General features: G+C 34.0%; 1 protein-coding gene across 5 annotated transcripts in view; it reads left to right on the forward strand.

Moving 5' to 3' along the window:
• Positions 1-20,552, forward strand: part of PCDH11X (protocadherin 11 X-linked) — a 520,437-nt gene that overhangs the window by 86,992 nt on the left and 412,893 nt on the right. Inside the window, exon 5 of one of the 5 annotated variants that reach the window (XM_080366035.1) lies at positions 219-20,247. The exons of the other annotated variants lie outside the window; for them this stretch is intronic. Within the exon in view, the coding sequence (XP_080222161.1) occupies positions 219-224 (6 nt within the window). The 3' untranslated portion in view covers positions 225-20,247. Of the gene's footprint in view, positions 1-218; positions 20,248-20,552 lie in introns of those variants that run through there. 5 annotated transcript variants of the gene reach the window in all.

A 20,552-nucleotide genomic window follows, 5' to 3' on the forward strand; every position in this document is an offset into this window, starting at 1 on the left:
TGCTATGTGTATATAGATGTGTGCAGATCTTTGCATGTGTATAGAAACCTGAAAACACACACACATCAGAAACGGTTGATTACTCTAGAACTGCTGTAGTTCAGTATGTCTCAAACCATACAGTAATTGACGTGGTAGAAATTTGGAAACAAACTTTACAGTATATGGGGAAAATATGCAGGAAAGGGCTTTTCTCATGCTGTTTCTCTGTTTGCCAGCTCTGAACGTCATCGCATCTGATGTTATATACTGAAGTCGTACGTGTACACAATGATGTTAAGCCAGCAAACATGAAAACAAGGAAATAGCACGAGAAAGCCCTTTGTCCTGTCTCTGATTGCCGAAGAAATTTATCGTCTGATCTCCAGAGGGGTTTGGAAGTGACGATGAACTGTTCAAGCTGCCCTACTGAAAGGTATCAAGGGCAAGAATTTTTTAAAAAGAAAAGACAAAGAAATTTTAGTACATTGTGCTATAGTGTTCTATAACGTAGTTTTGCTAAGAAAAAAGTAATGTGACCCATCCTTCTTCACAGTTGGTGATCATGGTAAATCTATTTTGCTTGTAATCATCTTCTTGTCCCAGATTTTTTTTCTTATTTATTTTAGTTGAAAGAATTAGGATTTTTTTTCTATAAATATATTAAAAGGGAGCAATAAATTTTATTCATACATCAAAAAGAGAATGTAAAGTTCTTTATACTCCCTGCATTTAAAAGAAAAACAAATAAATTGTCACTTATAGCACCATTATACATGTTAATAAATAAGTGTTATTTATATCTATTCCGTAATATTTTTAATGATGATATTGCTGCTATGGATCATAAATAGAATTGATCAAATCATTGCTTTCTTATTTTATAGACACGATAGTAGTAGTGAAAAATGAGTACTTCCTGCTTTCTTATCCACAACACTTTGTAATAAGTGATCACCTTTTAAAGTAACTGAAAAGTATTCACTTTTAAAAATAAAATAAAATTTAATTTGCATTTTGCTTGCTGAAGTCTAGGTAATGTCTGTATTACAGGTGCCATACATTTCACCTTTTGAGGTACTTATTGTAATTTTTTTAAAAATAAGAGTCATAAATCCAGTAGCTTTGTTTTCAGTGTGATAGACTAGGAAATTACTTACCTAATTTTTCACTGTTAGCCAACGCATAGGGAAAAAAATGGCCAACTGTTGGTTTTGGTTTTTTTTTTTTTTCCCCCCGATTATTTCTCTGTGGTTAACTTTTTAAAAAACTATTGGTTTTTTACATTATAATTCATTATTTAGCATGGCTGATTTAAAAAGATAAAATTTTAGTATCATCGCTTTGTTTGCAGGTTGGTTACAAGTTCTTGTATATTGCCTCACATTTTAGGGAGTAGTGCTTAATATGTATCATCTACGATATTAGAATTTCATATGCAATGTAAAATCTCTTAGGAAGCAAAGGAGTATAAAGAACCTGTTTTCTGCACTTATATGAAGACATGTATATTAGTTTGCTAGAATAAAATGAAATACAGACACTGCTTTTAACTGGGATGTATACAGTATATGTAACTTTCTTTTAAAGAAAAAGTTATTAATGATTCATGAATTAGACTTCAACATGGAATTCTTACACATTACTGTATGTTTGATGTAAAGATATTTATAGACCTGTACTTAATAATCAAGTTGCCTCAGTTCTTGGACTGCAGAATGTCTACCATAACTGTTGCCTATAGTTTGCTCCACATTTGCTATCTGGCTCTTTTAAAGATGTGTATTTGGCTATTTGATCTGTAAAATAAATTCTATTAATAATGAAGTACGTATTGTAATTTAGCATATTGTATTGCATAATTATAGCTATGACTGTTACAGAAGATTTTTAATTTCTGATAATGAAATAATTTTCTTGGGAGGAAGTTTATGTATCTGTAAGACAGTTTTGCTATTCCTGTTTATCATACCCTTGCAGCATTTATGCTTCAAACTACAACCCTAACACTGTCAGTGATTAGACATACAGTAATGATGTTGATTCACTCAGTGCACCAATTCAACTAGTTGCTTTGGGTTGACAGTTCATTCCGAACATAGTGAGGAATTTATTCAAGTACTATTGTTTAGTGTAGCAAAGATTGGCCCTGCCAGTTGCTGTTACAATTGTTCGTTTAGGTGCTTTGTAGGTGGGTAATGGCAAACATTCAAAGGTACTTGTTAAGAGTAATCACCCTTTGGTCTGGCAGTTGTTTGTCAGGAAGATAGTAGGATTTCACAGGATTTCTGTTTTTTCTTTTTCTTTTTTTTTTTTTTAATGATTCCTCGGATTTCTGTTCTTACATAATTAGGTTGGATTTCCTTGATGAGAAAACTCCTATGCATAATATTAATGCTTCATTAAGAAAAACACCAAATAATTTCAATGTTTACATGGAAACTTTATCTTTTTTTTTTTTTTTTTTTTTTTTTCCTTAATCAAGGCGTACTGAGTTGAGATACTGGACAAGGTTAATCTAAACTCAAGCATGTAACTTCCTTACCTCAAATAAACATAGAGTTACCCTCAGTTTTTCTTGTGGTAGTGAAAAGGCATAGATATACTACAGCAGGTTATTTTGGTTTTAGGACTCCATGTCCTCTAGAGGTGCCTACTTTCTTACACTTGAGTATGAAGAGAACCTTTGATGAGTACCTTTCTAGTTCAGATGTGCCGCTTATGTGGTTGCAGAGAAAAGTATTTTTCATGAGACTCCTAGTTCTTTTGCTTTTAACCTAGCTGAAGGTCTACCTTTTTCCTAGTATTTCACTGATAATGTAATTCTAGTCTATCAATAAATAAATCTAAAAGAATCTAGGATGATTCTAAACTTTAAAGAAGTTACATGCACGAAATAAAAGGTGCATCAAATGGTTTGATTATTGGTCCAAATCAGTAATCTCTCTCTTATAGTTCTCTCATGAGTCAGCACAGCCAAATAAGATAACTCTCCAAATGCACTAAGGGAGAAGCCAGAAAATTCTGAAGTGGTTCAGTTTTATGTGTTTTCTGTTTTGATTTTTGTTTTCTTTTTAAAAAATGATACTTAGTTGTAATTCTTTCATAGACTGGCATAAGATTGTTCAGAGAGCTCATTTCCTTCTAATGGTTAAATGGGTTCATGAAAGCTTAATATGTGCTGACCAAATAGGTATGTGTGCTGAATATAATTTTCTACACTTTTCAGTGATATGAATGCTAAATGAAGGCCAGTCAAAAAAATCTGTATTTAGTTTTGGTTTGATTTTTTTTTAATATAAAATCAGTATTAATATCCTGAGTCAAAGCTAGGAGTTCATGTGTCAAAACCGACTCTCAAATGTTTTCATGTACAGAAGTACTGTTTTCTGACTACATTGAAGTCAGAGTTCACTAAAAGTAAAAATCACTGAGTTGACCAAATGCTGCTTTTGAAGTTGAAAACTCATGGCATTTTCTTTGGAAATATCAGTCAAACTTCATAAGTTATTTTATTGTACTTTAGACTGTAATTATTATTGCTCACTATCATGTCAGTAAATTTCTCAAGAGATTCTTCCTTTTATCTGGTGCACATTGCCACCCCTGTCACCAGTGCAGGCAGGTCTGTGTCTGTAGATAAAGTCCTAGAGTTCAGTTTTGGTTAGTTACATTGCTGCATGTAGCTCAGCAAAAAGAATAGTTCTTTATTTGTTGCCAGTTTTACAGAGTAAATTAATGGCATTGCTGCTTTTAGCTTTACAATGCCAGCAGCCAAAGATGGCTCTCAGATTTGCTTTTCTGCATCCTGTGTCATGTTGTCAAGGCCTGGATTTCATATGGATGTGGGTCTACCAAAGCTCAATGGCACTCGATCTTAAACGTGCCCTGATATCGAGTGAGTCACTCCAGGGAAGAGCTATGGCACACAATCTGCAGTTTGCGTCAAAGCTGCCTATCATATCAGAAAATGTATTGGACTTTGGACGACTTAAATACTCCTGAATTTGAGTGGAGGCCTGCTGAGGGGCAGTAGGGTACTGTCAGGAAAAAAGCTGGTTTGTGATGTCAATGGAATTATTTTTTTAACATAAACTGTAATGCTGCAGGGGTTTTTTTGTTACACATTTTCAGTGATTTCTCATTTTACCATAACACAGATATTTATGGTATATCCTGGTCTTAGGTATTATTTGTAAAATCTTTTAAACAAATATTTTTAATATATATTTTTGCTTTCATATTGAATTAATGAGCACTGTTTCTTTTATGTCTTATGTATCTATTTCTAAAATAAATTTTGTTTGGAGATTATATTTGTATACATTCTGGAGAAGCACTGTTTTTAAGTATACCTCTGGTCTGCTTAATGCATGCACACCATCAAATCTATACCTATGCTGATACTTCTTAGAGTGATTAGGAGCTATAATTATTAAAGTAACTTTACTACAAATAAAATACCATAAAGCTTATGAGTAATCTATCTGAAGAAATATGTTTCTTTCAAAACCTTATACTCCTTAGCAGTACTTTTCTTTTGTCTACATTTTCTTCAAAGAAACCTGGTCTAAGCAGGAATTCTGAGCTGAACATCTAACAATGTTTACATATATGTGTGAGTTTATACAGTATTTAAAGCCAGAGAGAGAGATAGATAGTACTCTTAGATATACATAGAGAGATATCTGTGTTTGTAAAGAAAAAACATGAGGATGTATATATACATTTATCTCATACTCAGTTAGCAAAGTTTATAGGCAGTATATTACATAGAACACAGCTGTAGGTATGTGCCTGTCTCGGTACCCAGTGTGTCTTGCTATGAAAGATAGTCAAGCTCTAAGTTTTCACTTTATCACATTATTTTGAGATTTGGAAAGGTCGATCTTCCCTTTTGAGAATGTACTGGCTTCTCACTATATTAGAAAGTGACTCTTGATAACACGAAGGTTAGTATACAATATTTTAAGTACAGTTTTGAATTTCAGTTCTTTTTCTTTCACTATTTCACTTTTCCTCATGCCCATACTGTCTCCCACTGTTCTAAAGTACTAATTTGTTTCTATTGCATAGACTCATTCTCTTAAATGTTGCTACTGAAAATGTCATCAAAATGACATTTCTGTATTTCCTCCAAATTATGAGCCTCTGCTTATTTCATAAATAGACACATGTAAATAAAATTCAGTTTTTTACATTCATACAGATGGATATTAAGTGTATTATCTGGAATATTTCAGGGGTGCTGCTGACATTCTGCAATCTTTTAAATAGGTTATATTCCTTTGTATTTATTCTGTTTCTCGTCTCTATGGAAGGTGTTCATTAAATTAAATCACTTATTTCCAATAAAAACTGAATGGTGATATCAAAGATACAAGGTTTGATTTCCCATCACTAAATTACAGCTAAAAATTATGAGCCGAATTTCAGTCTGTTCTGTCAGCCTAATTTTCATCCTTTCTCTGCTAAGAGATGATGGTTATGACTGTCAGATGGAAGAACTGCCCTCTGCTTATGTTCTCTGCTTTCTTCTGGGCTGGGATGTTGTTTGACTTTGTTCTTGATGTGATCACTGCAGTATGACATGAAATTTGAATCTGAGACATTTCCTCAAAAGAATTTCCTCCTTTTTATTGTCTAGGCAGTACAAAAACCTTCCCTTTTATCTGTGTGCATCAATCGCAAACAAGTTGCAGGCATATAGACACACTGACACTAATACAGATCTAAAAGACTGTCATAGACTTTCCCAAACAAAAATACTTTTTCTAGATCCATATCTAAACCATCTACGGGCAGATAATGTCTTTCCTTTTTCCTCTCTTCTATGAAAAATAAAAACAATGGGACAAATTCTGTTCTTAGCCAGACAATAGTGCACATGTGTTTCAGATAAGCAAATGACCCACAGACAAAAGTATTTCAAAGAGGTGAATGGAATTCGGAACCTCCTTTCCTTTGAAGTTCTAGACTATTTGGATAATTGGAAATACTCAAGAAAACACATGCCTCCCATGACTTAGACATATTTTATTTGGATAAGCAATTCAGGAAAGAAAAAAAATCCTTATTCTAACCAAATAGTTTCACAAACTCTCTAATGGTTATTTTGTATTAAATGTCAGTATGAATATTTTAAATTTCAAAATATAAATTAATTAAAGTTAAATACAAAATAACAGCTCAATACTTTCTGATAGAAGTGAGACTCATAAAATAGCTTCCTATAAAACAAGTTTAAATCTGAATAATTTGTTGTTTTTAGACAATTATGTCATTATGTGGTGTTCCAAAGTTTCCATCTATTTGGGGGTGCACCATTGATGGAGTTCTACTAAAAGATCTGATGTTAAGAGGACATTTTGTCTTATATACATATGGTATAGTGGTTTTCTTTTTTGAGGTATGAACACTCATATTATTATTTTCAAATCTGTTGGTGGATAGGGTGATTTGTATGATCTCAATTGCTAAGATACAGGAAAGCTCCTTGAAGTATTTGAAAGAAAGGAGTACAACAGTAGTACTCATTCTTGCCCCCCAGTTAAATGGAAAATACCTGTGCTTCAGCTACTCAGTGATGTTTATCTTATGTCATTATCTATCGACCAGAGTTACCAGGGTCTGCATAGACAAGGTCATAATCATGTGCAGAAACTAGGTGGTTTTAGGATAGAAAGGGATGAGAAAAAAGAAGGTTTTGTTAATGTATAATTTTTATTGTAGTGAGATAGCTCTATGAAAAAATCTGAAGTGCCACATTAGAAATCTTTGTGGATGTAGTTCTGAGTCACATTCTGACAAGCTTTCTTAAAAGGACTGCTGTGGATTTATTATTATGAGTAAAAGTAGCAGAATGCTGCCTACTAACTTTGAATGTATGGGAACACATGGATGTGTGTTCATATCTGAGCTGAAAAGTCTGATTCATATTGGCTTTATCGTAATTGTAAGGTATCTTATTTGTATTGTTGACTGACTTTTATTGAGTGTTAGAAATTTTCTTTTCCTCCCTTTGAAAACTAAGAGATTTTCAACTGGAAGTGAAAAGGAAATGCAACTTAGACTTGAAAAGCATATGGTAGAATTTTCTTCGCTCTTTTAACTGGAGGAAACTATTAAATTCTTAAGGATGGTACAGCAAGTTTACTGTATGATACACCTTTTTTTCCATTTTTAAACTTACCTGAGGTAAAATTATCGGTTTTGTATAAATATAAACCGTCTTCTAGCTTTGTTGCATTTTTTTCCTTGAAATATATTTAAAAAATAAAACAAGCAGGTACTTTTGCTTGCAAGTATCCAGTTATTACAATTATGTAAACATATAGGTACAGATATTTAGAATTATACACTATGAAAACAGAAGCATTTTCACCTTCTACCTTCTGTTTTCAAAAGCATGAGGTTTAGGTGGGGGGTTTACCAAGACACTATCTGATGCAAGCCTACCACTGAATCACAGCAAAGCTAGGAAAGTGCTTTTCTATTTTGACTAAGTATATTTGTAAACAAAACTTCAAGAAGGGAGGAAAACATTGGATTATGTTCTCAAGCTTAACAGAAAGGAGGCAGTAACTTCTACAGCCTGCTGAGATGTTGATTGCTATTGATTTCAAAGTTAGAAGCCAAAACCACTACGATTTATAGAAGAAATATTTCTCCCAAATCCTGTTAACCTCAGAACTCAGTAAGAGCTGCAACTAAGCTGCTGCCACTTGTAAAGGTATGCCTGGTATTACTATTATTAGCAGCAGTGATCAGCATTGTTGTATTTGCTGTTCTGCAGTGCATGCTGAGTCAGCTTGGTCTATAATATATTTTTTTAACTGAATGGGAACAATGGATTTACTGAAAACCTACAAGAAAATCCTTTTTTCCTCCCTTAAAATAGCGGTAAGCTGCTCTTCCAAATACAGATATCTAGTACTTTTCAGAAGTACGTCCCATTAGACACATCGATGTAATATAATAGCTTATGTTTGATTCTTTATTCTTCACGCTAAGTATTTACCTTTTAAACTCTTATTTTATACATTATAGGGCTGTAGAAGCTTATAAATAGATATAAATGCAAAAATAATGTAATTTCCTAATACTTTTTTAAATTCTTATTTTCTCTGTAAAGGGAGTATTGTAAGATATTTCTTGCTGTTCAGTAGCATGCCTGAATGCTTTCTTGAATGGCCTGAATTAGATTCTTACTTTAATCTAGAAAAATGACATTGTGACTAATTAAAAAACATGGATAAACAGATTGTTCCATGTATAAGTAAACACCAATCATCAAACCTACTCATTCTGAAAACATTGGGCTTTGATGATTCCTTCAAACTTACTAACTGAAAGTTAATAACTTCTAAGTATGTAATGAATACATTTTAAGAATGTAGTAATGTTCTTTGGCTGTTACATGGACAAAGTTGTGAAGTAATACCTGATAAGTGATCTTTGTTGATTCGATTCCCTTTCTTCATCAGAATTATTGTAGGACCATGTCTGTGTATTATTCCTTTGGCCAGGTTCCTAACTTATGTCATATCCTGTTCATCAAATACTATTTTTGTTCTCTCATGGCTTAAAAAAATACTTGTGTGATGTAACACCATGAGATTCTTGCTTTCTGGTCTCTAATATACAGTTTAGGATTGTCTTGTGTATGTTTTCCTATTTTTATATTAATATTTTGAAACTATGGTGGGGTTTTTTTGTGTAACAGTCCAGACATATGTAAGTTCTTGGTGTTGTGTCAGCTTGATATTTGACAAAAGCACTGTAATAATAACCAAAGGAATTAATATCAGATATGTCTCCTTTGACAGTATGTTATAACCATTTAGGATATGTTGGTGGGTTATGGAATATACATCTATTCGTTATATCAGAGTTCCTGAAGGTTGAAGATCATGGAATCATTGAACAGATCAGGTTCAGAGGGACCTGTGGAAGTTACCTAGTCCAGTCACAGTGCTTAAAATTAAGTGAATTTATATCAGTTTGCTCTGGACCTTTTTTCAGTCTACTTGTAAGTATCTTTAAGGGTGGAGATTCCAAAACCTTTCTGAATCACTAGTTCCTATTTGACTACCCCATAGTGAGAAGTTTTTCCATGCCTTAATTGGAATTTCAGTTGTGTTCAGTCTCTATTGAAAGAGCATGAATGTACTTTACAGACTGATACGAAGAACTTGAGTACCAGCAAAACTTTTTTCTGCAGTCTTAGACAAAATCCAGCAAAGTCTGTTTTGAACAGAAGTTATTAAAGCAGATCAGAGTCATTCAGTTTCTTTTGGTCATATCTCTTTGCTTCTTTGAAAATGTGTGCATTGTGTCCTAGACAGCATGTATGCTCAGTCGTACTTGGAGTGATTGTGTTGTGAGCTCCCAAACAAGAAGCTGGTTCCCTGGCTTTGCAGTTGAAAAGGTCATGATGAGATAAAGTGAAAATTTTCAGTCAGCTTTCGTGAGCCCTTTGCATGGGTGGTCTGTTTTTATTCATTCATGCTTTCCTATCTTGAAAATCGCTTTATTTTTGAATGAGAAAACTGCTTCACATGATGAAGCTGCAGGATAAATTCTTTTCTTGCTCAGTCTTACTTGTCTGTCTTCCTCTTCACTTCTAGATATTGAACAGTCTTCAGCTGTCTCATCATGCTTCACCAAACATGTCCTTGTATTTTTCAGTCTTTGTATCTTTGGCATTCTTTCTGTTTTAATGCATAAGTAGTTGCATCATCACACTGTTTCTTCTGTGTTTTTTCATATTACGCAAATATAGAATCTATGAATATTCACACCAATGAAATTCAAAGTAATGCTTACAACCAAGCGTATTTGTGAGAATTTACCTCTGCCATGTCTTTGCCATGTCAATACTTTCAAGAAAGTACTTTTTTTTCCTATTCAGCCTATTTCTGGGATCCTCTCAGAAATCTCTGAGATTAATCCATTCCTGTGTCAGTAGAAATGTTTAATATTTCTGGATCCTCAAGTATATGTTGCTGTCTCAGTGGAAATCAGAATCTTAATTGTTTATATAGAGCCACTGTTTATATGCATAAATATCCAAATGAATTGAATTTACTTACAGGTGTAAATATTTAAAATATATATATTTGTATGCGTTTTCAGGGTAAAGCCCAAATGAACACCATTTTCTGTGTACTTGTATGGCTCATCAACTTTTGTATTTGTCTTTGTTTTATATATATGTTGAGAGTTTTCATGTGGGTTCCATCTGGTTGTACTAGTAAAAACACTGGTAAGTTGACATAGTTGTGATTGTTTCACTCACATAGTAATAAGGGAATTAAACCTTTTCAGAAACTTGCCGTGGAGGTTGGATATTAAAAGCAGATAGAAACAACAGAATAGTTCTGTCAATAGCAATTATAAAAAGATGAGGTAATTGGAGGGAAAAAATATTCTTTTGATGGTTTTGTGTACCAGATATAAAATGGTGCGATTATGAGTTCACTTCTAGCTACCAAGCATCATTTATTAGTTACAGTATTTTGGCTTTGAAACACTGAACATGGATAAGACAGCGCGTGCTCAGTTGTGTAAGGGTTCCAACATCTGTCCTGACAATCCTCTTACAGAGTCTTTTTTGGAATTAAGAAATGGCAACATGAATTCTGAAATGGATATGAAAGAAACAGAGTAAATGGGGTGTGTGGGGGTAGGGGGATTGGAAGAGAATATTTCATTATTTCATTGCCCCTTTTTAACACATTAACTGCTTGAACTGTTTGTTTTTATGATTCCAGATGGTAGCAAGATGCATATAAATGAATAAAATGAAACAGAACAAATCAAATGCTTGGCTGCAGTTCAAGAGCAGCTAAGGCTAAGCTTTATTAAATTCACATGAGGATATGATAACTGTGGAATTTCACAGAATGAACTGCAATAATCTTACTCGTGAAGAACATCATTCTTCTTGAGATAGGAGAATCTAAAATTTTATCATGGAAAAAAACAAAGCCCCTTTGGAGCTTTATTTTCAAAGGGCATTCAGAACATTCACTACTTGACTGAAATCTGTACCTGTACCACAAACAAAAATCAATATGCACAATCCATTTTTACACATCAAAAGTTTTAAGTGTTTGTTCTTTCTCAGCCGCAAAGTAGAGAATACTTCAAAGAAATTTAGTATGTTCTATGTTAAAACTCTTCAGTGTGTCATATAAAGTCCCTTTAGTAATAAGTATATTTATATTTTAAAAGGGGAGGGGGAAGTATTACATTTTAAAAGTATATTAGATAGGAAAAAAATATGAATCTGTCTAAACCAAATATTTTTTATGGTTTTTTGCAGGATATAATTCACATTGGTGATGCCTTTTTTGTGACTGTAGATCATTTTTTATGCTTCTACAGTTGAATGGCTGTCTGTAACTCTGATTTTCAGGCATCCCTTTCGTCACTTAGTGAAATTAACTGTAAGCAAAATTTGTTTCTTTTTAATATGCTATTTTTCTCTTACTTCTTATTGAAACTCCAAAACTACTGTTCAGAATTTCTGAGGAAAGAGTAAGATGTTTTCCTCAAAAACCTTGAAATATATTTCCTGCCAATACTTAAAGGATCTATTTTGTTAAATTTTCCATTTAAATGTAATTAAACTTCATTCATAAAAACTGCATTCATAAACTACATCCCTGTATCTGAAATGAAGGAAAGAGAAAATGCTAAAACTCAGGGCTAAATGATTGTGAGCACCCAAATATATTGGGGAGTTGGTCAGAGAAAAGCAAGGGAAGGAATAAATCCAAAGCTGGTTTTATATTCTGTTTATATTTTCTTGGCTATATTAGTCCAGCGTGGTCCCTGTGTGACACCTTCTATACCAGATAAAAAGAAGGTTGTTACATGGGTGGAGATGCATGAGTGGAGAAATCTGCACAGCACTTTGTAGTATCTGGAGGTTCTCAGAAGAGGTTTTCTTCAGCGGACAGCTAAGATTATGTAGGGGGCTTTTTATCAATAGAATGTGTAGCCTAGTTCAATATTGACTTAGTTTCTAGCTGTATATTTGTAAGATATTTACACTCTGTAATGGCTTACTGTTTTTCCCACTTACCTGTGTAGAAAAGTGAAGTAAATAAGCAACAGTGTGGATCTCTGAAACTATATCCCATGAAGAGAGAATTGTCACAACCAGAATTTAGCCTTTTCAGTAGAAGATTCGAAATGCAAAAGTGCAAAATCCATAAAAAAGAGAAAATGAGTCAGCTGTTCACCTTGTAAGAAATATACTATCAGTGTGACTCAGTTAACTGCAAGGCTTTCTCATAAATGAAATGAAAACTCGATAGGTGAAACATGCACAAGGAAAATGTGGAGGCAAAATTGCTCCTAGGTATGCTGTCCACTGGATAGCGACAGTCTACTATGATTATGGAACTTTACAGGGTTTACTAAATTTCATAGTCATAGGTAGAGAAATTAAGTAACAGATGACATAATTTTTCATGTCGTGTGGGTTCTGGTATTTAAACATAAGTGATTGCTCCTGTAAAGTAATTTACTCCCTCTCAATGGAGTTACTACGTGGGTCAGGAGAAGAGGTGAAATGACATTCCATTTAAGGAAAACTTCAGAACCATAGGAAAGGATATAGTTCTTGATTGCAATATGTCTTATATAAGGTTGATATGTAAATATTTGTAAGCATTGAGATAGCCTAAAAGGTAGCTCTGATATAACTTGAAAAGTTGCAAATGTAAACTTCTCCCCCCCGGCTTTTCTTTGGGTTTTTTTTGTACTACTTTGAGGGTTTTCCCAAGTACAGAATATTTTATACAGTAGCCTACAATGTATTTTTTTTTTCTTTTTACTGGACACTATACATATTTTTTTATGTCTTTATTATACATCATATGTGTTTATACATAAGTTATTTTTGAGCAATATGAAAACTGAAAGCATAGTTTGCAATAATACAGGGAAATATTGTAGTAAATTAATTATATATTTTTCAGTAAGTGCAACTGATTGACATTTATCCCTTCTGTAACAGGCAAAAAAAGTGTTGAAAGAGCATGGGTAACTTTTATAGGAACTGATGAATCATTACTTTCCAAATGTTAGGTAACATTAGACTGGACGTCACATCAAAATAAAATAAAGAACAGTAGAAGGCAACTGCTGATTTAGTGTTTTGATAAAATTCCTTGTAGTTGGTTTGGGTAATCTCAAACATGTCAGTTTAGCTTTAGTGGGCTGAATAACTTGTTCGCTGATGTCCCCTTTGAAAATGAAGTGAAAGACAGAATCTGGGTGCTTGATAAACGTCAGAGCCAGAAATGAAGAACTTACTTGAAGGCTACCAACACTTGTTCCTAAAAATAGTAGTCCAGTGGTCTGTATAAAATATGATGGCCTGAAAAGTCTGACATATGTCATAACAGATAGATGACCTTTTTTCCTTGTGAAACCAGCCCAAATAGAATCTCAGATTTAATCAGAAATGGTTTTCCTTTCTCAATGTCAATGTCAATCAAACCTTTTCTATTGATAATCTGAAAAAAATAGGGTTGAGAATACAGTCTGCTTTTTTATAATTAAGATAAAAAGATTCTGCCAAGATTTGATAACATTTGAGATGCAGAGGCTGTCACAGGAACATAATGAATATCAAATATATCTGCAAAAAGGACTTTTTATGAAGATAAAATCCCGATGAAAAATGCCACTTATTCTTTATTTTCCATCAGGCAGGTTTAAAGACTGCAAGTCAAGAATGTAGATCTATATTTAATTGAAGTATTTAGTTTAGTACTCTGTGTGCTGAAATGAGAACCTTTAATTCCGTTGGTTCTGATCTGATCCAAAAAACAGAATTTCATTCTTCTTTCATACTCAAATACAGAATATTCTATTAATAAATCAGAATTTATCAATGTATGTCACAACCTTATGGGTAAATCTGTATAACCTGTTACTCCAAAGGAGTCCTGTAGTCTTTGGAGTGGTTTCAATGTAACTATTCTGTGAATTATTTCCAGAGGAAAAAGTATCTGACTAGTCACTTTTAATGTATACACCTCAGAAGTACTAGGTTCCGTGAGTGAAGAAATCAGATGTGGTACAATGAACCAGAAGTTCCAATATGGTAATTTTGTATCATATTCATGACATTATTTTTTTTAAGATAGAAGAGGGTTATTACTCTGTTGTTAATTGTTTAATTGATTTCTGTTTTATTTCTGGTTTTATCTGGCAGTACAACACATCTCATCTGACTTCAAGTGTATTATTTAGGACAGGCAGCGAGGAGCTGGAACAGGATGTTCCACTACTGGTCAAAAAATGTGATGTGATTGGAATTCACAAGCGAATGTGTTGTAATCTTCCACAGGGATTGTGGACGGTTGTCTTACACTGTTTCCATTCCATGACTTGTGTGTGGTTCTAGGCTTAGTATAATTTTCTTGGTAATGTTTTTTACCTTAGCCATACCATGGCTGGGGATTGGCAGAAAAAGATAAAAGGTCAGAAAAGCCTAATAGCAATTTTGTTCTTGGGAGATCCATCTTAAATGTTTAGAACTGGATCAACCAATAACGTTAAATTACAGAGACAAATGGAAACTGCAAAACCTTACAAGTAAGCCCTGCACTAGCTGTAACCAGAAGATAGTGAGAAGGAAAGGTGAATCAGTAGGACATACTGTAATAGCTATTTGAGAGGATATCCAAAAACAGGTGGGTAGAAATGGAACACCCCTTCTTTACTAAGTGACAGAGAAGATGAAAGAAAATTTAATTCCATATTCCTGCCATTTGGAGTGTCATTGAGGATGAAAGGAGTTTTCTTTAATGAGAGAGTGTTAATTCATGACTGCATTGGTTGTACACCATGGTGTTTATGTAAAGTACATGGACCATATCCAGGTGTAGGTATGATCTCACTGTGGCAATGATCATACTGAATCCCTTACGCTGTTACAAGTGAACATTTAGTACCTATTTTGGTAGGAGAAATGTTGAAAAGTGGAGAGGTAATGTTTTACTTTTCTTTTTACTATCTTGGAGTTACCTAAATCTCTTTTGCAAATTTAGAACAGATTGGCTGACATACTGGATTAGTAAATTTGTTGTATCAGGCCTAGGTACTTGCCTCTCAGTGGGCTGAAGCACAAGCTTGGGGAGGGAGAAGAAGCAGAGCACATACAGCATCGTTACTCACTTTGCATTGTGTGGAGCTTGATGTTGAAGACAGACACCAGAATCTGATAGTGATTTCTTCCAAGTGATAACAGTTTCTGTTTTGGGCGACTGTAAAGGATTTATTATGATGATGATGATGATGATGTTGATGATGAAGTATTTAAGTTGGAATTATTTTATTCTGTAGGAGGTGAAGAAAGAGAGACACACACAGAAATCATCTGCTATAACCATCTGAAATACCTAGCATAAGCTGCAATGAGTCACGCTGTAACTGTCTTGCCTTGATGTATTGTAGGAGGAATCTATATGAACAGTAAGCTTTTAGATAGCTAAAGCTGAGTAAGATATTTTAGAAAACTAATACAAAAATAATTTTAAAAATAAGGCTCACAAAGCTGAGAACATTTTGAAGCTGTGATCTTTAGTATTATAGGCCTATATACTTTCAGTTGGAAAGAGCTGAGGTAATTACATGATAGATAATGCAGAGAGGAGTTTTCAAAATGAGTAGAAGTATTGTACTCCAATCAAACGTTTTCACCTCCATTGACTAATGTTAGGGTGCTTATTCCACCTAGTTAGAAGTTACTTGAAATATTAGTAAATTTTACTGTATAAAGAGTAAACACAGATATTTTCCCCTATTTTTATAGAATAAAACTTTATATGCAATGTTATGATGATATTTCTTACCTTTGAAGTAATTTCTCTCATGACATCATTTTTGTGTGTTTCCACCCTTCTGATTCACCTCCTTTACTCTTTGCCATAAGCTGATAAAGGTTCAAGTGCATTCATTCTGCTTGTTTATCTGGGCGTACAATTTATTACCAATATACTTACAGAGAAAAAAAAGAACAAGGGTTTTGGAGAACATGTAGTATATCGGCACATGCCTTAATATTGCCAGCAGACAATCTGCAGTGGATCCTGGTGCATTCCAGTAATCCACAAACCATGCCCGAGGAGAAAACGAGAAATGTTGTCTTCAGGCAGTGTGGATAGTGTAATCACTTTCTTGTTTGCAAAGTTCACGTGTGTCAACATGCATGTTTTTGTTTCCTTTGATAGTGTGTAACCTTTGGAGAAAACGGCACTCACTTTGCATTGTGACAGTAGTTGGTATTGAGCTTGGTCAATGAAGCATTGGTCAGTTTTGTAAGTCTCTTTGGCAGCACATCATTACAAGATAAAGTTCATGCCATGTTGTGAGAGAAGTCAGTATTGTCTTGAGCCCTGTTCCTATACTGCTACTTTGTAACTTGCAGCAAAACATTTTGGGAGAAGCAGTGCCTTAGAGAATTTGTTTTCAGAAAGCACTAGATAATTATGCCATGTAAGCATTACTGTCAAAGCCTACATTGAGTTAATGGTTTTTAAAGGCTTCATGCTCTTTTTGGATTATGCCACCAGAACTGCTTTTGAAAAAACTAGATTAAGAATGATAATTTATCACTATAATAATTTAGGGATGGGATGTAAATTGAGAACGCTGTATTATTCAGTTGCCTATTTCCTCTTCCCAGAAACCTTTGAAACACTGAGCAGCACAGTTACATCTTTATGTGAAAGTGTAGGAGCAGAAGCTGGAAGTAGGCTGATAGGAAGATGGGAAGTGGACACTTTGAGGGGGAGAATTTTATCCAAATTAAATCTAGAATCCCCTAAAATGTCACAAGAAATTTTTTGAAGCAGAAGAAACTTGTTGCATTGCATACCTTTTGGTAAAATCCAGGAATTTTGATATGTCTTTAACAGGTTTTACTTTATCCTTCCTTTGGAAGGAGTACCTTGTAGGGTGGAAAGAACCTTATGATGTGGGAAAACTGAAATTAAACTCCACTGTAATACAATTCTGCCTTTTATCAAAATAGTCTATTGCTCTTTTACTGTTGATGAAGATAGATATCCCAAATCTCATAAACTTCCATCCCATCTGATATTAATTAACACATTTATCATGATGTCCAGAAGGATTTCCGAGTCTAATTAGAATTTGACAACTGAACTGTATTTTCAGCGTAAGTGCAGCTCCTGTCATGTCAGGATTTACATGTGTTAGAGTGATACTGTAAAGCTACTCTTACACTATAAATGTTTTCAGACTGGAGAGGTTTCAAACCTGAACCTTTCCAAGTAGTCCAGATACTCACATATGAGATTTAAGGAGTAGAAAAATGAAGCAAAATGCAAACTTTATTTTAAACTAGTTTCTATTAAGGTAATTTGACAAAAAAAATTACTTCTGATGTCTACCTTTTGGTAAACCTTAAAAAAGGACTTCTGTTGTTGCTGTTCATTATTTGGCTAATTTTTATTTCTTCAAGACCACATCTTGAATTTATTTTAATGGAAAATCAAAGCTACAGTTATTTGATGCTTCATCTCATTTGTTTTCTTCTAGTTTGGAGAAATAATGGTCTTTTGTTGTATGCTTAAATAATTATGAAGTAGAATGATATTCTACAAAGACATTTTTGTGATACTATGCATCATATTGCATATTTGTTCACAGCTTTGTGCTGTAGGAATACTACAAGGAGATGAAACTTCAAGAGAAAAAGGCCTATGAAATGAGAAGGAACAGTATCAGGGCATAAGGTGTCTTGCTAACCTTTAAAAATGCAATGCAGTCCCACACAATTTTCTTCATTCAGAAGCAATCTGCAGCTCTTTAACAGCAAACCAATGAGTTGAGTTCTCACTCACTTTGATGTACAAGTTGAAATTTAATATAAAAATAGGAAAGATCTTTTAGAAAATGGTATTAATGAAGGTTCATTTTTATTATCTCCACTTTTCTTTCATTATCGGAGCGTTGCAGGGATATGTCTTTTTCCCCCAGTGCCGTTCTGTAGATTTTTTTTTTTTCTTCATGTACCTTGAAATCAGTGTGGTACTCTTGTTACTAACTTCTTCCATCCTGTCCTGCTCTATTAAATTTAGCTACAAAATTTTATAGGTTAAAGTTCTAGAATCATCTGTGTCCTTCACTGTGCTTTGACATCTTGTACTTTATTTCTTTGTTCAGTGGTAAAAGGTTGCTATTACTTTAGAGGAAATTATTTGTTGGGAGGTTTCATATAAATCCAAACATCTTTGCATGTTCTCAAGTACTGAACAGCAAAAACAAAGAGAAGATACTGTAATGGATCTATTTTAGTAAATTGTTGATGTTCTGGATCAAGGGTCATTATCTACCTTTAACCCACTCTATTACCTACTATTAATGACTCAAAGCACTGGAACTTGATTGTCATAGTGAACAAGTGCTCTTATTTTACAGTGAATTCAGAGGAGACTGCATTTGCTCAGTGTCATTAGTAGATGATGAGGTCCCTCTGTTCCTCAGAAATTATTACTTCTGTATATGCTTAAGATGGGCTCTTCAAAACTATACTTTCAGTGCAGAAGTGTAACCATTGACTTCTGGGGAAGGTAAGTAAGGTCAGCACACAAAGCTTTACGGAACTCCATTTATCAGGTTTTCAGTCCAGGTTATCATCAAGAAGGTAGCTGGTATGAGATGGGGAGGTTAACTGTGAATCCAAGTGTCATTGAAGTGGCTGGAGTTATAGATGACTCCATTACTGTCACTCTTTTATCTAATATCATATTGATCTATTTTGAAGTACTTACATTTTCAGTGTTTTGTACAGTTTAGAGATCCATCATTTTAGCTACATGCCACACTGGTGTGGGGTACAATGAGCGTTATACCATTTATAACATTATATCAAATCAGATAATTCTGTGTGTGTCTGTATAAAGAAGCATTACGTTAACCTAAATTTAGTATTACGTTAAATTAAACTCTAGCTTCATTCTCAAATTTGAGCAGAGATTACTTTGGTTTTGAGTAATCGGAGAGGGGTGTGTGTACACATATATTTCTCTGGCCATTTACAAATGTCTACAGGGAAAATAAAATGTTCTAGTAATTAAAAGAATTAAAACATTCAAGTGTAAAGAAGGCCTATGCTTAGAGCCATTAAAATCAAGGCTTCACTTTATTAATCCACTGCTACTTACATCTATTTAATGGGGCTTCTTTCTTACTGACAGGTTAAATTTGGACTGGATGAATCTAAGCTTACACAAGCCCTTTGTGGTTTGATAGGGCTAGGACAGTACATTGATCCAAATGAGGTGTAATGGATGAATTTTGTGGGAAATCTTAAATTTAATGAAAATAAAATGTTGCCCAAGCAAGGATTCACTCAAGACATGGTCTATTATATATACTGGAAAAATGTAAGAGCATGATTTAGATACTATGGATGATGAACAAGTTGTAAACATGAGATTTATTGACCTGTTTTTGGAGAGTAGTTCTGTGTTGCATTGCTGAAGAAGTAAGTTTCTGTACATTGTTCTGCATCCCTTTTCACTTTGGAGGCCTAAATGTATGGACAGACTTGAATCAGTGGGGTGCACCAAGATTCTTGTACTGGCCAGCTAATCTGTTTATCTGCAGTGTTGGAGATAAACAATTATTTGTAGCACTATCTGTTTAATCTCATCCCAAAATTTGTTGAAAAAATGATACCTTTTTTATCATGAACATTAACCAAGCTATTCACATTAGAACCTAGTGACAGTTTATCTGGAACTGTGTGAATCCTTCAGTCTGATAAATACATTCATAAATGTTTGGATGGTGTAGGAACTCACCATTTGGAAACCATTGGTATTATTTTGACTATGTTTAGAACAGATGTTGTGGCTTAGTAGTAGTAAGTAGTCTTCAGTCTCCATTAGCTGTATTTCCACTTCAAGGACACCACAAGCCTTATGAAAAATACTTCAGAATAATTACTGTTGCGAATTACTGACCACTTCTTCCACATAGTAGGGACTAACCTTACTTGTTATCCATTATTTAAACAAACTATATCACTTCAGAAAACCGAGAATTTGTAGGTGACCACCAAAAATATTTTATTAAGTTGAAACAAATTTCTTTAATTATCCTTCAGAAATTCACAGGTCAAGAAAAACTGCCATTTTAGCAAAATGAATATAATGTACCATGCCAGAGAACTCATACAGACTATATCCTGTATAGGAATCCCGTTTTTTTTAAAAAAAAACAACTCCCCAGGTAGAACATCCTTAAAACTTCTAAGGATTTTTATGTTGTGTAACAGTTAATAAAACCCTGTAAACCTAGCCTTGCAGCATGTGATGGAACCTCTGGAAGAGCGAAGCGTTGATTGATGGGTGTTGGTATTAGGTAGTAGGAGAGTTTTTCCAGCAGATGGGGCCCATTAATTAGAAGGAAACCAAGAGCAAAGCCTAGAAAGGATCTGAGAATGGATTAGATACATACCAATTCAGTATGCCTAAAGAGAGTCTTCTCAATTAACTGTGTAGTGTAAATGA

This window comes from Falco punctatus, assembly GCF_963210335.1.
Source record: "Falco punctatus genome assembly, chromosome: 15".
In the NCBI taxonomy this organism is placed as follows: domain Eukaryota; kingdom Metazoa; phylum Chordata; class Aves; order Falconiformes; family Falconidae; genus Falco; species Falco punctatus.